General features: G+C 33.6%; 1 protein-coding gene across 1 annotated transcript; it reads left to right on the forward strand.

The window, feature by feature from the left end:
* Positions 1 to 14744: 14744 nt before the first annotated feature.
* LOC149543930 (uncharacterized) lies at positions 14745 to 19422 on the forward strand. Its single transcript, XM_089795859.1, has 7 exons — positions 14745 to 15089; positions 15188 to 15295; positions 15427 to 15722; positions 15826 to 15983; positions 16867 to 17873; positions 17966 to 18253; positions 18344 to 19422. The coding sequence occupies exons 1-7, from the start codon at positions 14745 to 14747 to the stop codon at positions 19298 to 19300; spliced, it is 3159 nt and encodes a 1052-aa protein (XP_089651985.1). The 3' UTR covers positions 19301 to 19422.
* The last annotated feature ends 241 nt before the right edge of the window (positions 19423 to 19663 follow it).

The following is a 19663-nucleotide window of genomic DNA, read 5'->3' on the forward strand; positions in this document are numbered from 1 at the left end:
ATCTCCTGCCATGTTAAATATCCTAGAAGAATTTTCCTAACTCACTTTGGATGTGGGGCCTCAAAGCTCTAATACTGTGTGAAAAAAAAATTACTACTTTTAAAAATATATATATATATATATATTTTCACTTGGCACTAACTATTGCCAAGTGCCAATTTTTCTCGGCACCTTAAGGAGCTGAGTGGAAGGAGGGTGCTGAGTGAAATTAGTACATGAAGGAGCCAAGTGAACTTAGCACTCAAAGGGGAACTCAGCACCAATGGATGGTGAGTGAGCTTAGCTTATACTTCAAAGTTTCAACTCAGATAAAAGACCAAGCTGAGTGACCAAGTTTATAATGTAAATGTTACCACCATTAAAACCAAAGAGTCAAAGCTTAAAATATTCAACAATAAACTTCACAAATGCAATGAATAAGGAAGAGCAATGGATTCACATATGTCTTCTTTCTTTCTATTCAACTTTGATTGAAACTATTACAAAATCTAGTAGCATTCAACTAAAATCAAAAAATCCTAAAATAATCCTAAAACTTCAAACTGGTGAAACTTTAAAATTTAAACTTTAAACTTGCAGCTCTAATGGCTGCATACATGAATGCTTGGAGAAATCACTGCTTCAACAAGTCAAAAAAAAAAAAACTACAAACTTACAAAATGATAGGTAGAAACACATGCAACTATAGGCATGACAACAACCTTCCTTTTGCCTTCTCAACTTGACTTGATCTTCTAATCAACTTTCTTCTTCTTCTTCTACTCTTCTCTACAACTTGTCTCTGATCTGTTGAACTGAATGAATGAATCAATAGATTCCTTTTGTCTCATTTCCAAAAATGTTTCCCCCTCTTTTCCAAATTTGAAACTCACCTACCTATATTAACTTTTTTGAATTTTGTGCGGGTCATTAGGGGTGGTAGGTGGGCATTTGGCTCCAGGGACAAACCACCAACACATTAAATATTTCAACAACCCAGAGGCAATCAAAATTTTATGTAGAGATTCTACTTCCGCTTGTGATATCACCAATGAAGACATGCTAAAAATCTTGAAGATTTGTGCTAGGATACCGTTAGTATTAGAAATTGTGGGTGCTCATTGGCACAAGCAAAAATACAAGGCTGACAGATGTACTCAAATATTTGAAGCCTTGGAAAGTGGAAAGGATGTCTTTGAACAAATTCTAAGCAAGCATCTTGTCCATTCTATGTATAGTGGGCTCGAAGTGTCTACACAAGAAGCTTTTTTAGATATTTTCCACTTCTTCATTAACTGGAGTCATCATGACGTAGAGTGCATTGTTGGAGCCGAGGAAGTCACACATCTGAAAGAAGCAGCTTTGTTCAAGACATCTATCAAAGGAAATATGATAGTTCACAATATCATCAGAGCAAAAGCACTGAGTATGTCTGAATCCAATAGAATAATGGACTTGCAGTCTTGGCTTGATGTTGTAAGCGAGAATTAGGTATGCCTTTGCATGCATATACTTTTACAGAGTAGAATGTAATGATTAGTACTAATGGCAGGTAGGAAATTGAAGCTGTTTATGAAATTTATGAGAATCACATTGTTTCAATGAGAAAGTCACTAAGAGTTTTGGCTTTGGGAAAAAATCTAAATGTCTCCCGATCAGGTCAAAATACACCCACATATAAAGAATTGAGATTTCTCTCACTAGATGGAAACATCTCTAGTTTACGACCAGTGAATATGGAGTCTCTTGAACGATTGGTTGTGTTCCATGGTCCTATCTTTAAGGATAGTCATGTGACTTTGTACAGGGAAAGTCCTTCCTTATCTCATTTACTTTTCTAATATTTAATTTCTTGTTTAATTAGTTTTGGAAGCACTTTCCTTACAATGGAATAACAATGCAGATGCAGTTGCCCAAGAAAGTACAAATGATGAAAGCCACCGCACATTTTGAGCAATCTACAAATTCTCTGGAGTCCAACTTTGCAACCATCCTCAAGAATTCTTCCTTGGAGGAATTATACCTACAAGTGTTGAGGACTCTCTAGAGATTTCCTGAAAGGCTTTATCACTTAGCTGCTCTCAAGGTTTTGATATTGGATGAATGGGATAAAATGGAGCAGCTATCTAAGCAGGTATGTGAGCTGCGTTCCTTATGTATATTGAGTATCTATGGAGGCACTTCTTTGAAGAATCTGCCAGAATCTTTTATGAAATTATGTTGTTTACAAGAGTTGATCTTGAGAAGTTGCAAGAAACTGGAAGAATTGCCCTCAACTTTTGGAGAGTTGAGGTCTTTGAAGCATTTGAATCTAGTAGAGTGTGTTAGCTTAAGAGAACTCTCATTAAGCTTTGGGAAATTAAGCTAATTGGAAGCCTTGCCTTGTAGCTTTGGGAAATTATGTAACTTAAAGATGTTGAGCCAGTGGTCAGATGATCTAAAAGAATTTCCTTCTAGCTTTGGGGAACTAATCTCCTTAGAAGAGCTGAGGTGTAATTGTTTGGAACTGAAGGAATTGCTTGAGGGTTTTAGGAAGTTTTCCTCTTTAACACACTTGGATTTAAGTTGTTACATGAAATTGAAAACCTTGCCCTCAAGCGTGGGAGAACTTAGGTCATTAAAAGATTTTAATTTATCGGCTTGCTTTAAGCTTGAGGAGTTGCCTTCTAGCATTTGCGAACTTTCGTGTTTAATACATTTAGATTTAAGACAATGTCACAGTTTGAGGAAATGTCCTATTTGTGGTCTAAAACAAAGAAATTAGGGGTTGACCATTTTGTTGCCAGACCAACTGAAGGATAGAGAATGCATGTCTTCTAATCAAAGGTGACCTAATGTTCTCTTTAATTATTGTTTGCATTGCAAAAATATGTTTGTAAGTGATCTCTGAATATGTATGTATCGCAATATAATCTCAGGATGTGTATTTATATATGTTTCTACAGTTAGTCGAGTAAAATGATATTGATTTCTCTTCTTGCAAACCAGGGACATTGTAAAATGTTAAAACAAAATATATTATTCAAATTATTGCTAGATATAGTCATGAAAAATATTTCCATGCTGAATTTATTATTATTCATATTATTTATGAATGACATTTCAATAGGCCGAATAACTACTAATGTATATGTGTGATGCATATATAATTGAAGAACATTTGGAAAATTATTTTTCTTTAAATATAATTGCATGTTAAATTTGAGTCAACACTAATGTAAATAGATTAAATGTTGTTTTGAAAGATTCTTCTTTAGTGACTTATACTATATTACCTCGAGGAGGACTTCTCATATGGCTCCTACCCCTACCTCTAATTACACTATTTTTATCTAATAATGTTTTATTATAATTACATAATTTTTATCTATTAACTAGTATATAAATCATATAAATAGTGTGTAATTTGACGATAAAAAATTAATATAATATAAATTGAATAATGGTGGGTGAGTGGGAAGAGGAGTAGCACAAGTTTTTCAAATTTAGAGAGGCAAAGTGGGAGGAAGCTAATGTCGAGGATGCGGATCATGGTGGTGCAAATTGGGCTTTGCATGTGTTGGTTTCCTAGGGGCTTTCTTCCCAATATGTGTCATTGTGAAGATTTTTTGGGAGCTTTTTAGATGGGTTTAATGTTCCTATTTATGATTATCTAGGCAACACATGAATTATTGAATACCTTCTTCAATTATCTAACTTAGTCCTATGTGATGGAGATGCATATGTGTGAATTATTGTATGTATGACTGCAAAAAAAATGAATTATAGTGATAAAAAATGAATGGTGGTTCCAAATGCCACAATAATAAAATACGACTGATAGTCCCAAATACCATTACAATGCAATGATAATCATATCAACATGTACCAATGACTACTACTTCTGGAAATCAACAATGAATGCTTGGAAAATTGAAAGTAATGTCGTAGTTTGTGTATATATTGATATATGAGTTATATTGTCTCAGATGTTTTGATATGAAATATGTAGGGAAATAAGGCCAAATAAATCATTTTTCTTCACATACTTTAGAAGTCTGATTGACTTAATATAAATATATGATAAAGAGGGAAGATGGTGAGATGGAAATCTTTATTACCAATAATTATGTTTTACTAATAATAATCTTTATGATAATTATGTGTAATCAAATGTAATTTTTTATTAAGCATAATAATCAATATATGTCATGGTTTGATGGAAAATATACATAGGGCCTCCATTGCTATGAATGGAAACTTTATTTACCCATAATATTGAATCGTGATTATTATGAGTAATCTTATATAATTAATCATAATAATCATAAACCATTATTCATCTCATTCTAGAATACCATTAGTTGTATAGTCTTCTAGCTTAGAATACCTTTGGGTAGGAAGTGCATAATTACATCCATGAGTGAGTAGTGACACCTGACCATCACAAGCAACAATATCAATGATGTCATTCTCATCATCCTCATGATGTGGAGGTATATGTATATGAACATGATGCTTACTATTATGAAAAGTTTTACAAGGTATTTGTTATTATGAAATGTGATTGATATCTTACATAATTAAGTTTTTAGAAAGTATGAGTTTATTTGATGGTATATTAGTAACTGTGATATAAATTTTCTACAAAAACATGGTTGTTACTAAGTTTTTATTTATATTCCTTTGGCATTTTCTATTAAAAGAGTGAAAAATTGACTCAAATCCATATTATTCTTAAGAGGTACAAATCTTACGAAGTTTGAAGATATTTGAATCATGGAAATCAATTAATGATGCTTAGTTTGAGAACATTCACTATAATAATTTTTCATCTTTCATTATGAGGATCCATATTAAGGGGGTTTGATATATATATATATATATATATATATATATATATATATATATATATATATATATATATATATATATATATATATATATATATATATATATATATATATATATATATATATATATATATATATATATATATATATATATATATATATTTGATCAATAAATAGCCAAGGCCTTGGATCATTAATTTAAAAAAAGAAAGAAAAAAAAAAAGATACATAGCGTTACTCCGTTCAAACAGGTACTGGTAGGAAATAATAGAGAAGAAAACCTCTAGTCTTGCCCATGACTTACATCCTATATTATTACATATTCATAGGGGCATACCCTAGATCTTATCAGTTACAAACAATTTACCCATGGGCATTCCCATGGATGAATGTCTCTAACTAAGAACTCTTTCCCTCTCATAACCAAAAGGAACAAGCTCCTAGCTTTATCAAAAACCTGTCAGAAAAATTTTGTCTTCAAAATATCGTGAATCATTAGTAGGGTTAGTCAATTCAAATTACATAAATTGAAAGGAGAATCATAATTAAAATTAATATCATTGCCTTATCTATTGAGGGGTTAAAATTAAATTTACCTCCTATTTAAACCATTACATATCAGATAATCTTTTACCACATACTGTGACAAAGAGTTTTAACTTAAATTAAATAGTTATCTAAAACTACCAAATTATTTCAGGCATGAGACCATTCCTCCTTGATCAGTCTGATGCTCAGTTCTCAGAACCTTCCTTGTAGAAAAACATAATTGTAATATTTTCTACTTACAAGCAGATCTTAATATAAAAGAAATTATGATTAGATGTTATCACTCGAATATTAACAATCCCTTATTACCAAATTCAACAAATTAAAAACAGGACCATTCACGAAAAAGGAGGGAAAGGCCCACAAATATATCTCCTATTCCAAGAATTCTATTGAAAATTGCAGATTCAGAGACTATAATGGAACCTTAAACCAAAATGAACAGCGGTCAGATATAAAACTAATAACCATAAGAAGGAATACTATAAACTAACAATAGAGGTAAACAAAAAACCAGAAATGGGCATCCAGTCTGCCACATAAGAAAACAAAAATCCTAGTAAATAGCTTTACAAATAAGATATATACACTGCATATCCTAATAAGATTAAAATTAAACATAGATGACCATAAACTAGTTAGTTAAAAAAATACCATATATGATTTCTCAACCTTGAAACCAGACCAGCGAAAGGGCTAGGTTTCAAAATGGACTTCTGACAGTCTACTAGCTCGCTATTGATGAAACAAAATCCCTATCCCTAAAGAAGATGCTAATAGCTTTAAGAGGAACTACACATCCTAACCTAAATTCCAGCACCTATGTTTAAAGGGTCAGAACGCAATAAAATCTGGAGAAAATTCAACTGAATGCATTCTAAACAGGAACAAAAAACTTGAGAAACACACTGAAGATGATAAGGGGACAAAATAAGCCCAAAACCAACTAAAAGCACCAAAAATAACACAACAAAGAAACTAGGAAGCTTAAAAGATCTATTGCCAATGTGCTTCCACATATTTGAACCTATAGTAAACTAATCAAAGATCCAAATCCAAATAAAAGCTTATAGAAGAACTGCACCATAGAGTTGAAAAAATAGGATACAAACAGCTATTCTGGTAAATGCATCACAACACAAAGAATGAAACATATGGAAACAAATCTAATAAAAGTACCTTAGTATTAATAATCCTTCCAAGTTTGCTCACAGAAAAAGGAGGTTAATTACATACAGTAAGTTCCAAAATACCTAAAACTCAATATTGCGGCAAGTGATACTCGATATAAGAGAAAGAATAGTGATAGTGCTATAAAGTTGAAAATCTATAGATGCCTACTGCTAAGAGGAAACTTGGCTATTTCAAAAAACCAAGTCCACAAATTGTATACTGCAAGTATCTAGATACATATAGCAACCCATATTTAAGAGGTAAAATTTAAAACCCTACCCTACATCTATTCTTTCAGAGTGACCATAACCACCTCTAGATCATCGGCTACCTTGTCCATGCCACTGATCGGGGGTATTTCAAAGCATGTCTTTTCTCTGCTCGTCTTCTTCGACTTGAGAATGCAAAAATTTATGGCATTAAGGTTGTTGAAGCTCACACCTGATTGTACGTAGGAGTTGGATAATTTGAGGTAATCTTGGACCCATACATTATTGTCCTCTGCAATGATCCCTCGCCATCGCAGGAGGAATAAGACACTGGCCTCCATGCCCAGCCATTCCTTAGAAAAGGCTAGGTTATCCCTGATAATAAGGGATTGTCGACATGGGGCAGTTTCCAAATCGGCGGCACCCACCGGGAGACCCATATATTTTTGGGCAAGGGAATTCAAAAATTTTCATCAATGCTACACCCAGCCTTTTCCATTCCCTTCCTCCATGTAGGGCTAAAGATATCAAAGTAGAGCCTTATAATTTCCTCCTTGCCAATCTTTGCCCTTACCATTATTCCAATGAAAGAGCCGATGATGGAGCTATTAGTCCTCCATGTTGCAAAGTAATAAAAAATGTCTTCCCCTATGGTTCTGTTGACTGCAAAATGTGTCATGTCGTCTGCCGCTCTTAGGAGATAGCTCCACCTCTCGGGTTTCACTTTCCCAAGGAAAGCCATGGTTCTATTCTCTGTCGAATGGAAAACGTGGATATTGGTCTCCATCAAGTAGGATAGGGTTGGAAACAGAAGGAGACCTAGAAAGAAAAACTAAGAACGACAGAAAGTCTAGAAACCCTCCTTCACTACCTTACATCTTGCAGCAAACTCGAAAAAGGCTACCAAATCTGCAAATGCATGTAGTTAGTCATGACTACATCCTTGCATGATATCTAATAATGTCATTTCGCATGTGAGAGTCTAATCATTTGGCGTACTTGTCGTTAGGATTTTAGGTATCTAACTACAAATTGAGTTTGAGATATCTCTCCAGTATCTCTTAATGATTGAGAGGTAATCAGACACTGACTTGGCATACTAGAATCTAATTACTATCTAAAAATTGAAGAAGCTAGATTTAGCACCAGCAGAAGTAGATAAAATAGGCTAAAAGGACACCGATGTTTTGACAATCAAGTAGACTTAACTAAATCAATTTGTACTATGAGAAGATCTGAAAGATTTATATTAGTAATTAAAGTGACTATTATAAGGTAAATATATACAAACTTATGTATATTAATTGAAAATTTAATATTCTAATAAATCTAAATTACACTATAATGAATATGATTACAATTAATAAGGCTTAAATTAAAATTATTTAATTTAGCTATAAGTTTTACAATAGTAGCTATTAATAATTAAAGAGATTTAGAGTCTTTAGTCTGTCATAGAAATAATGAATAATAGATGATCTTAATAGCCAAAAGTTTTCTAAGAGGACCTAGCCCTAATTAGAGCTATAGTTGCAAAAGTTTTAAATTGAAAATTTAATAAGTTAAAAATTGTCCATATATTCTTATACTTATAATTTGTTCTTAATAAAGATAAATAAATTAATCTAATATAATATAAATATAAATCAATATGATTAACTATTTAAATATCACTATACTTAACTTTATAGATAAATTAAAAATGTTTTACTATCTATATTCATTTATAGTTATTTATGCCTTTTAACCATCTTAGCTAGTGAAATGCTATGATTGGGCCTAATAGCAATAATACTATACAATAGGTAAATTAATCTCAATTGTATACCAATAGCGATTCCCCGTCTGCGCCCTTGTTAGCAAGGGGGTTTGATATTAGTTCTCATAGACTAAGGGCTATTATAGCTGACTTTATGATACATAGGAGTAAGTACAGAAAGATAGAGACCGGAAGAGGGTATAATACGATGCCACTTTATTTTTTAAATCAATAAATTCTAAAATTTGACAAGAATTTAAAGTTATTTAAATTCAAAAATTATAGATACAAAAAAATCAAGAGTTGTAACTTCCTCCAAATCTAGTTTCTTAACTGGTAATTATTTTTGAAAACTATGGAGTTTAGGTGATAAAAAAGGGGGAGCACAACAAGTTATCCTATTTTTTGTGAAAAAACATAAGAGTGCCTTATCTGCTCCCTTAAAATGTTAAATTTTTTTCTTTTCTAAAAATCTTTCATTGTTGAGGAGTTAGCTAACACCATGTAGCCTATCTTAGATTTTTCCACTAATTTTTTAATGCATGTTTTATTTTTTAAAAAGATTGTGAGTGGACACATGCATCTTGAAAATGTAAAATTCTTGTGTGCAATCTCAAGAAATCACTATAAAGAAATTAAATTTTTTTTTTTTTTAAAACAGTGTGTAGAATATAGGCTAGTTTCTAAAAACATATCTTGTTACAAAATTTGATGAACGAGCAAATGTCTAAGCCCAAAATAGTACATGTTGATTTTTATTTATTTTTATCATACATACATTCAAAAGAAATTAGAAATTAAATGTTTAACATAATCATAATTAAAAATAAATTATATAGTTAGATAGCTAATAGAGAGATCTACATTATCATGTCACCCATTTTTATCCTTATCCAATCATGACTAACCAAAAGAACACACAAAAATATGTTAATTTTTGTGTCCTTAGTACATTATTAAAAATTTTTGTTTGAGTCAATATTAGATATATTTTGAGTGACTTTGCATTGTAATATTGTGCAATCAACAAAAGAGGTGTCAACAAGGACATAAATTCCTATTGTCCAAAACCATATAATCTTAGATGTTAGAAACTTGCAAGGAATTGAAATTTTGATATAGTAATATGTAGATCTTGTAATTTATTACTTAATTAATTTCTCTTTGTTTGGAAACCTTCAACAATGTGAGCAACCTCTTCACAAGAAAAATGAATCAATAGAATGCCTTTGTATTTAACTTTTCCTTTTGATAACCTCCTTGCAAGTAGGGAGTCAATGGATTCAAGATCATCATTAGATTCTTCATCTTCTTAATGGTCAGACTATTTACCTTTTGAATTACCTCTCTTTCTACCAAGGGTTAGTTTTTCTTGAAATTTTGATTCCATTTTGTGAGATCCAAGAAGATAGTTATCAAATTTATCCAACTCAAACATTGTTAACCTTCCCACTAGTGCATCCAAAGTTATATCATTTTTGGGATCACATCTCATCTCTTGAATAGTTGAAACTCTACTTGTATAAATAGGGTGAAGAGTTCTTAATACCTTGCTAACTACAGTTGCATCTTCAATTTTTCCTCTTGAGGCTCTAATTGCATTCACACTTGCTTTGATTCTTTCACTATATTTTGTAATGTTTTCATCTTCTCTCATCTTCATTTGATCAAATTGACCTCTTAAAGTTTTTGCTTTGGCTCTCCTTACATTTTCTTCTCCTCCATAGATCTTTTATAGATTGTTCCACATCTCATGAGTAGTAGAAAAACCTTTGACTTTATCAAATTCAATATAGTTGAGAGTAGAAGAAATCACAATCATCATTGTGTTGTGATTCTTTTTTTCTACCATTTAATCCATAGTCAAAGGATTAGGAAGTGACACATACTTGTTGTCTAGGAATTTTAGGCCTATATCTCCAATAGTTTCCAAATGTAGCTTCATGAGATCCTACCACACTTTGAAGTTATCTTTTTTCAACTTAGGAATATCTCTTTTGTAAGACATCTCGATCTTTAGCTTAGGTCCTTGAAACTTTTTTTGTAAGCACCAACAACTCTGATAGCAATTGTTGGAAATATAAGAGGAGTAACTATAGGAGAGGGGTGAATCAGTTAGCACTAAAACAATTCCAAATCCCTTAGATATCAATACAAACTTCTTTTAAACTCATAGCTCAGTTAGAACTAGATATTCACTACAACTCGGTTAACAAAGGAATCTGATATATTAATGTGTATGAACCTTTAGTAACTTGGTTGCATAAAGATAGAGTAGTAAGTAAATAACATGAACACATGAGACACCAAAATTTAATGTGGAAACCCAATTTGGGAAAACCACCAATGCAACTAGTTACAACTGAATTCTTTTGGTAACTGACCTTGCTTAGATTCAACTGGATCACTGAACTTGTCTTCTGCTCGACTAATATAGGAGTCTTATGAGATTGGTTCCAACTAGTAGTGCTCAGTTAGAAAATAATATTTGTGTAACATCAATGACAAAATACAATTGAATAATTGTTATCAACATTTATACCAAACAATTACTACAAAAGGAAAATAAACTAAGACATGGTTAATGTATTTTACTTCCTTTTTACATAAAAGACACATGTTAACCACATATGATCCCCTTTTAGTCAACATGAATTGACTTAATATTTTACCATATAGGGTTGTTTACCTCAATAAATTTTTTGGGATAATTTTGGGGTTCCATACCTTTTTCTAGGTTGAATTATCTTCATTATTCTTGATTACCTACAAATATGCAATCTTGACCATGAAGACCCCCAAATTTTTCTTCAAAAAATAGAAGTTTTCTTCCACCATTTATACAAGTATTATGTATTTATTCAAAATTAATTGTAAGACCTCATTCCTAAAGCTAGAGCTTGTGCTCCTCAACATAATCCTTCAAATTTATCTAATTCCTCTAAGTAAACTAGTAATTTGTCACCTTCTCTCCAACCCTTCTTTTATTAACTTCTTTCATCATATTAAATCATCTAAAACCAATCATCTTATCCTTGATCATATGATTTAAACATAAAAATCTATGTTCCTTTCTTATACAGAACTATACCATGCAATTCATTCTCCTATATCTTTGTCTAATTTGATAATAAAAAGTTGAATTTTTTTTTCCAATAGTATCGTCATCTTAAGAAAAGTATTATTCCATAAAAAATAATATCTTTTTATGCTTTAGCCTTGAAATCAAACTCTTTTTGAAATCACCTTTCATTTGATTACCTTTTCTATCTTCATCTTTGTATTCACTAGAATATTCCTTATACTTGAAATCATTAGAAAAAAAATGTGCTACCTATGGACATGATTAATTCACTTAAGAAGTACCTCACCTTTGTATCTAATAGTATCTAATTTGAAGATTTTTTTGTTTTTTGTGTTGCTAATGATAGAGGTATCCCCACAGCCCAAGAAGTGCTCAGCGAGAGGCAAGCTGAGGCAAGACTAATCCTCTGTGGGTGGGGTAATAGGATTGCACTACAATCCCACTAGGTAAATCTAGAGAGAGTTTCAAACTTGGGAGCATGGGGGTAACCCACAGCCTTAGGTCTACACTCTCAACCTAGCACCAACTACTTAATTTGAAGATTATTGAAATATATGGTTTGACAAATTCTAACATCATGCATGTGTATAGTTTAGAATCTTCAACATCTTTGAATGTAGTTTCTTGCTTTTCCCTTTCAAATTCTATAATCTCAATAAAAAAAGTTACCCAATAAGTTCATTTATATAATATGTACTTAGATCATTTTCCTTCTCTTAAGAATCTTCTTTTAACAACATTTCAAAGGGTGTGTCACCTCCACAATGTAGAGGTACTATATATGCCCTATACCAACACAAAATTGAAAAATACCCATTTTGTACCCATAACCAACCAACATGAGAAAAATCAATAAGCGAAGCTCGCTAAAAACTCTATCAAAATTAGGCAAGAGCCTAAAATACAATAGTAAATTGTGAGCCTCTTATTTGGGAGGTCTTAGGTTCTGGTCTTTTATAAATAATAATTAATCACAACACATTAATAATAATTTATCTTGGCTTTGGCTTCTTACCAATAAAAAAACTCTATCCAAATTTAAAAAATAGAAAGGATCCCACTTCATGAAATGTCCAACTCTTGAAGAAACAAAAAGAAGAAGACACCTAAAACTACTAATGAAAAAATTTGTCTTGAAGTCACCCTTTCTAGACTTGCCCCTCCAAAATGGTAGCCCCAAATGAAAAAATGAGTCTCTCAAAATATAGAAATTTAAATTAAAAGTTTTAGAAATTACATCATTTAACTGATATATATGTGGAACAAGATGGTGGGGGAATCAAAATATGTGGTTAGTTCAGGTAAAAGGAGATCATGCAATTCTCTCAACAAAGAGAGGAAGGATAAAAAATTATGGAATATTTTGTCCAAGGGACTAAATTTATGTATTATTTGAACGAAAAGGAAGAACTTATGGAGAAGACTAATGATGAGGATTATGTACAAGAAGATGAAGAAGATCTTAGAGAGGAAGATAAGGAAAAATATTTTCATATCAATTTTATATTCAAAATATGTTTTAAAAAATATCATTATTTGACTTAATTAATTTTTTTCAGTGTAATCCTAAATAAATTTTTTCAGTGTAATCCTAAATAGTATTGAAAGATGGGTTAATTTTTCTTAAATGCTTCATGGTATGAATGAAACTCAAATGGCCTTTACTGTTTCATGTTTCTTAATATTAGTACCTATGATTCATTATTTTACAATATACTTTCAAAAACCTTAAATTAGCTTATGTTTCTCAATATTAATCAAAATAAAATATGCAAAGTGATGTTGATATGTTTATGTTTTTCATCTAATAGGTTAGCTAAAAATATGTTGTTTCTAATTCAGTTGCTTCTACCATTTCTTGTTGAACTTTTTGAGTGCAACGTGTGCTAGAAGTTCATTAACTGTAATTGAATACTATCCTTATTGACATCCCTAATTATTAGGATCAAATTTTATGAATATCTATATTATAGTTTATGCATTGAACAAAAAAAAAAAAATTCTAAATAAATTAAAGTATTTCAATTTTAAACTATATTCTTATGGGAAATTAAGTATTATTAGTGATGTATAATGTGCATTCCAAAGCTTTAAACATAAATCAAGACCTCAATGGCCATCTGTTACCTTGATGGAGTCACTACAATGGACACAAAAAATTGTTACTATGGTTACTGCGTATATCCATATAATTAAGTTAGTAAAGTGGGACTAGGATGAAGACATACTCGCCTCATTTTTTTTCTTTTGTCAATAGATTTAATTACCGATTTAGTTGTGTAATGCTCAATTTATTACATTTGTTATAGAAATGGTTTTGTTTCCTAATTTTTGGCATTTAAGTTAGTTGTGCCCTCCTTTGGTGGCTGATATTTTGTGGTAATACTAGTAAAATTTTCCACTACTTTTTATATTTGGGCTTGTGTTTATATAAGTGTTGTACATGATGTTGTTGGTTTCCTCACTATTTAGAGAGTTTGAACTCATATATTACTTTTTTGGTTTCTTCTAATGCAAAGTGGTTGAGATTAACGCTTATGATTTGTAATCACGATTAATCAAATGAATCATGTATCCACTTATAAGAAGATTAAATTGTGATATTTTTTTTTAAAATTTTCTTATTTATATTTTCAATTCACATTTTCATAACATTATCTAGATATATACACAAATTATATTTTACCAAAGAATAATTTTATAATATTAGTTATAATTTAAACACTAATGATAACTTTTGAAAATCGTTGTATTTGAATACGAACCTTAATCCTAATTAAACAATAAGTACGCTTTTGCATAGCATATGGTTCCACCAAAATTTAAAAGATAGACGTGTTCACATAAAGCATAAGGCGAATTTCAATCTTTGGGGAATAATATCTCTATTTTATTTTATTTTATTCGGTACGTTTATGAAGAATCGTCAATAATGCTTTTCCGAGTTGGGAAACACCAAATAATATGCTCCTATTCTAATTTCGACAGCTGTTCGGGCATTCCACAAGTATGAAACTAAAATGATGGAGAATAACCTCATTCGGAAAAAAAGTAAATATGTGAAGTATTCGAATGAAGCGTAAGGAGATAGGGAGCCTATATAGCACTCAATGCTTGCGTCCAAACACAGACAAACATCTGTCTCGCATTTGCTTACAATGGGTTGCTGTTTCTCCAAGCCCAAGACCAACGAACATGAGCAGCCCATGAATAATGCTATGGCCGAGAAACCAAAGCCGATCCAAGTCCAAAACAAGCCCCAAACGCAGGACCCGGGCCCAATCCAGTCACCTCCCAAAGCTCAGCCGCACACCCCAAACCTGCCGCCACCTACCTCCCAAATTGCTACATCTCAAGCTAAAGTTGCTCAGCCATCGCTTCCTCAGACGCCGCCGCCCACATTGGAAGAGTGTATCAACCGTTTTGGTAAAATAAACAATGCAGGCGAGGTCGACTATTGGATAGATCTCATCGACCAGGTCGTGCACCTTCTTCTAAACAGGGTTAGTATGGCAGTGTCTGAGCTTCTGCCCTAATCATAAGAATTAATGTTCAATTCCTTTTGCTGTTTTACTCAATGATGTCCTGTTTGTAAATACAGCCAACCCAAGAGAAGGGGTTACTGAGAAGCACTAGTTCAGAGATATATTCTGATACTCTCAAGGACAGAGCGAAATCAGTATGGGCTTCCTTTCTCGGATGTGGCTCTGTATTCCTCGAATTTGTGAATAAGCACATTCAGCTTGAGTAGGTAACTGGTTATTCTATTTGTATTTCTTCATTAACAGCATGTTGAAATTAATTGGGAAGAGTTGGTATTAAAGCTTGTTATATTTACAGCCAGACGAAGGAACCAGACAAGTTATAGGAGGAATATTGCAGAGTGTGGGGAGGGCGCATTGGCTGGTTGCAGGGTTGTCCGTTGTAGCTTTCTTGCTAGACCAGATTGACCAGATCTCTGATAACCGGAGCGCATGCATAGATCTCTTGAAACAAATGAGTAAGCTTGCTGGGCATATAAGAAAATTGAACTATGATATGCCACAAGAATATAAGATATTGAAAGAAGCGATTGTAATGATTGTTGAAGGCTCCATGATGTGCGCTTCTCAATTAAATTCCAGAACACTCTTGAGGTAAAATATCTATAATACCTAAATACTCGAAAGAAATCAGAGCTCTAATAGTATTGACATCACTCATGCACGGTAAATTTAGATATTATTATCCGTATTGCAGGTTTTTGAAGGCTTCCGTGGACTCGGAGAGATTGGGCGCTCTTCAACAGAAAATAGACCAAGTGTATCGGGATCTTACATTGAGAGTAGCAATAGAAATACGTCATAGTCAGCCTGTTGAGTTCCCTGCGTGGAATCCTATTTATCCAGATTATGCAAGTAGATATACATAAACCTTCTTTTGTCGAAAATTGTGAAAAATCAAACTATTGCAGTCACTGATTATTAATCTCCTATCACAAATGATTATTAAACTGCTGAAAATAAATTCCCAGCTAATATCGAAGAATAACACAATTGTAACTTCACTTATAAAATACGGAAAGAAATGCGCAACACAATGAACACAATATTTTCGGACAAATTGTCCCTGGAAAAACCCCTAAGGGAAAACCAGTTCTACAGATGAGAAATTATATTAAACTTCAGCAAATCAAGAGATACAAAATTCCTTGCCTCTCACTGGCAGAACTCCGACAACCTCCTAATTTCTCCCGCTGATATTCCTCACTGCTATCCCTGCGCTAACACTGCGCGCTTGCTAACACTGCAAGACTGTTTGCTAACACTGCAAACTGCTTCTCCAAAGCTTCTTTTTTTTCTTTACATCCAAATGACCCAATGACCCCTTTCTATACTACTCCTGTTGGTAAACCAACGACCGAGATTAAATCTAACCAACGACCGAGATTAAATCTAACCAACGGCTGAAATTAAGACAACTCGACAGCCAATAATAGAATTGGTTGCAAAGTGTCCAAAAAGAATCACTATAATTAGTAAATAATAACCATTTACTAATTTTTGGCAAGTGGACAAACAGCTGTCCAAACCACCCATAAATACAACCGCTATTCATAGATAAGGACGAACCGCTGTCCAAACTACCCATAAATAGTGCTGCTATTTCTGGGTCAGAAATAACAGCTGTCCAACTAATAATAATTAACAAAAATTTCTAAGTATATCTACATTTCATGTTCGCATTTCCATTTCCACATGTTGTTATGAGCGTAATATTCTTCTGTTGGCTCATGGGCAGTTGGGATAGACGAGCAGAAGAAAAAAGTACAGAAGTTGCTGGAATTGGATACACGAAATAAGGAACCAGTGGCTGTGGTTATTTACGGATTTGGAGGCATAGGAAAGACCACCCTCGCCACTGCTGTTATTGCGGACATAGATCTGACAGATTACAACTATTCAGCAATTCAACTACAAGAAGACCAATCCAGGAACGACATAAAAAGTATGCAGCAACAGATATTGAAAGATGCCTTCCCAGATTATACATATGACAGGAATATAACTTTGAGAAATAGTGCAGAGGGGCGGGATCATCTCTCCGGTGCTTTCCAAGCTCAGAAAAATAAGCCAGTGTTTCTGTTTATTGACAATGCTCTTCGCGTGGAGGACTTGCAAGAGCTTTTTCCAAAACGCTTATCAGCCCTTCCGAAACGGAGCAGAATGGTTCTCACAACTAGAAATCTGGGTGTGACCGATATGCTCAGAGAGCCCCACCTTATACGCCGTGAGCATAGAGTGGGTACTTTACCCGACGCAGAGGCCATAAAAATTTTGTGCAAAGATTCCAATTCCAACATTACCGATGACAACAAGCAGAAAATCCTGAAGATTTGTGCTGGCATACCATTAGTATTAGAAATTGTGGGTGCTCGTTTGCGTAAGCAGAACTACAATGTTGAGAGATGTACGCAAATATTTGAAGCCTTGGAGAGAGGAATGGATGTCGTCGAGGAAAATCTTAGCCAACGGCTTGTCCATTCTGTGTATGGTGGATTGGAAGCGTCAACGCAAGAAGCATTTTTAGACATTTGCTGCTTCTTTGTAAGCTGGAGCCGCCACGACGTGGAGTGCATTGTTGGAGTCGAGGAGGTCATGCATCTCGAAGAGGCGGCTTTATTCAAGATTTCCGTTAAAGGAAATCTGATTGTTCATGACATCATCCGAGCCAAAGCGCTAAGTATGTCCGAATCCAATAGAATTACAGATATACAATCCTGGCTTGACGTCGTAACCGAAAATAAGGTATGTCTCTGCATTTGCGAGAATCAGGTGTATCATTAAATAGAGTAGATAAGTAATGAGTACTACTAATGATATGTATTATGTTTTAGCAGAACCTGGAACACATTAAAGGTGTTTGGCTAAGCAGGGAGGAAAATGAAGCTGCCTGTGAAATTGATGAGAACCACATTTTCTCAATGAGAAAATCGCTGAGAGTTCTGGCTCTGGGAAACAAGATAAATGTATCACGATTAGGTCAAAAGACACTCACATTTAGAGAACTGAGATTCCTCAGACTGGGTGGGGACATTTCTTCTTTATGGCCAGCGAGCTTAGAGTTGCTCGAACGGTTGGCTGTGTTCCATGGCCCTGTCTTTAAGGATGGAGTGACTTTGTATAGGGCAAGTTCTTCCTTAACTCATTTACTTTGTTAATGTTTAATTAGTTTTGGAGGCATGTTCCTTACAACGTAGTCACAATGTTAGATGCAGTTGCCAAGGAAGGTACGGGTGATGAAAGCCACTGCGCAGTCTGAGGAATCTGCGAATTCGGTAGAGGCCATGTCTGCTGCAACCGTACTCAAGAATTCTTCGTTGGAGGAATTGTACTTACAAGAGTTAAGAACTCTCCAGAGATTGCCCGAACGGCTTGATCACTTAACTGCTCTCAAGGTTTTGATTCTAGATGAATGGGATAGAATGCAGGAGCTGCCTGAGCAGGTATGTGGGCTGTATTCGTTAAAAACATTGAGCATCTGTGGTGGTGTTTCTTTGAAGAATCTGCCAGAATCTTTTGGTAAATTACGTTGTTTAGAAAAGTTAATCTTAACATGTTGCAAGAAGCTGGAAGAATTGCCCTCAACTTTTGGAGAGCTGAGGTCTCTGAAACATTTGAATCTAGCAGAGTGTGTTAGCTTAAAAGAACTCCCGTTAAGCTTTGGGAAATTAAGTTCATTGGAGGTTTTAAATTTGGAAAGCTGCTGGAAATTGGAAGCCTTGCCTTCTACCTTTGGGCAACTATGTAAGTTAAAGAGGTTGAGCCTGCGGTCAGATGATCTGAAAGAATTGCCTTATGATTTTGGGGAACTTCGCTCTTTAACAGAGCTGACGTGCACCTGTCCGGAGATAAAAGAGTTGCCGGAGAGCTTTCTTCAGCTTTCTTCTTTAACACACTTAGATTTAAGTTGTTGCATGAAATTGAAAACCGTGCCCACAAGCGTGGGAGGACTAAAGTCATTAAAAGATTTCAATTTGTCTGCTTGCTTTAAGCTAGAGGAGTTGCCTTCCAGCATTTGCGAACTTCCATGTTTGACACGTTTAGATTTAAGACAATGTCACAGCTTGAAAAAATGTCCCATTTGTGCTCTGAGACAAAGAAGTCAAAGCTTAAAAATTTCACTTCCGGACCACCTGAAGGATAGGGAGTCCACGTCTTCTAGTCAGAGGTGACCAAATGTCCTGTTCGTTTATTGTGTGGATAGTAGAAATATGCTGTGATGATGTCGAATAATGTCTGTATTCCAAACTTATCTCAGCCTCTGTCTATAAATATATTTCTACATTTTAATCAATTGAAATGATTCAAGTGTTTAAATCAAATAAATTTTCTCCCGATGAAGTGATTGAAGCACTATTTCTTTAATTAGGAGAGGATCTTCTATTTGGGCAACTTCAATATATCAAAATCTTATGTAGCAATTTCAAATCATTCTTAATTTTTTACAACAGTTTATTTGACAAGTAGTCTATTTATAACTAAGGTTCGAAGTCTACATCATCAAATACAATGCCACATCTATATGCTTTTTGTCA

Source organism: Cupressus sempervirens, chromosome 8, assembly GCF_028749045.1.
Source record: "Cupressus sempervirens isolate cs-2001-9-10 chromosome 8, ASM2874904v1, whole genome shotgun sequence".
NCBI lineage: Eukaryota > Viridiplantae > Streptophyta > Pinopsida > Cupressales > Cupressaceae > Cupressus > Cupressus sempervirens.

Excerpts from the sequence above, each read along its gene's own strand:
- LOC149543930 (XM_089795859.1), top strand. The coding sequence starts at position 14,745 with ATGGGTTGCTGTTTCTCCAAGCCCAAGACCAACGAACATGAGCAGCCC. Across the intron at positions 15,296-15,426 it reads CCTTTCTCGGATGTGGCTCT|CCAGACGAAGGAACCAGACA; the intron begins GTATTCCTCGAA and ends TTATATTTACAG. Across the intron at positions 15,984-16,866 it reads TATTTATCCAGATTATGCAA|TTGGGATAGACGAGCAGAAG; the intron begins GTAGATATACAT and ends GCTCATGGGCAG.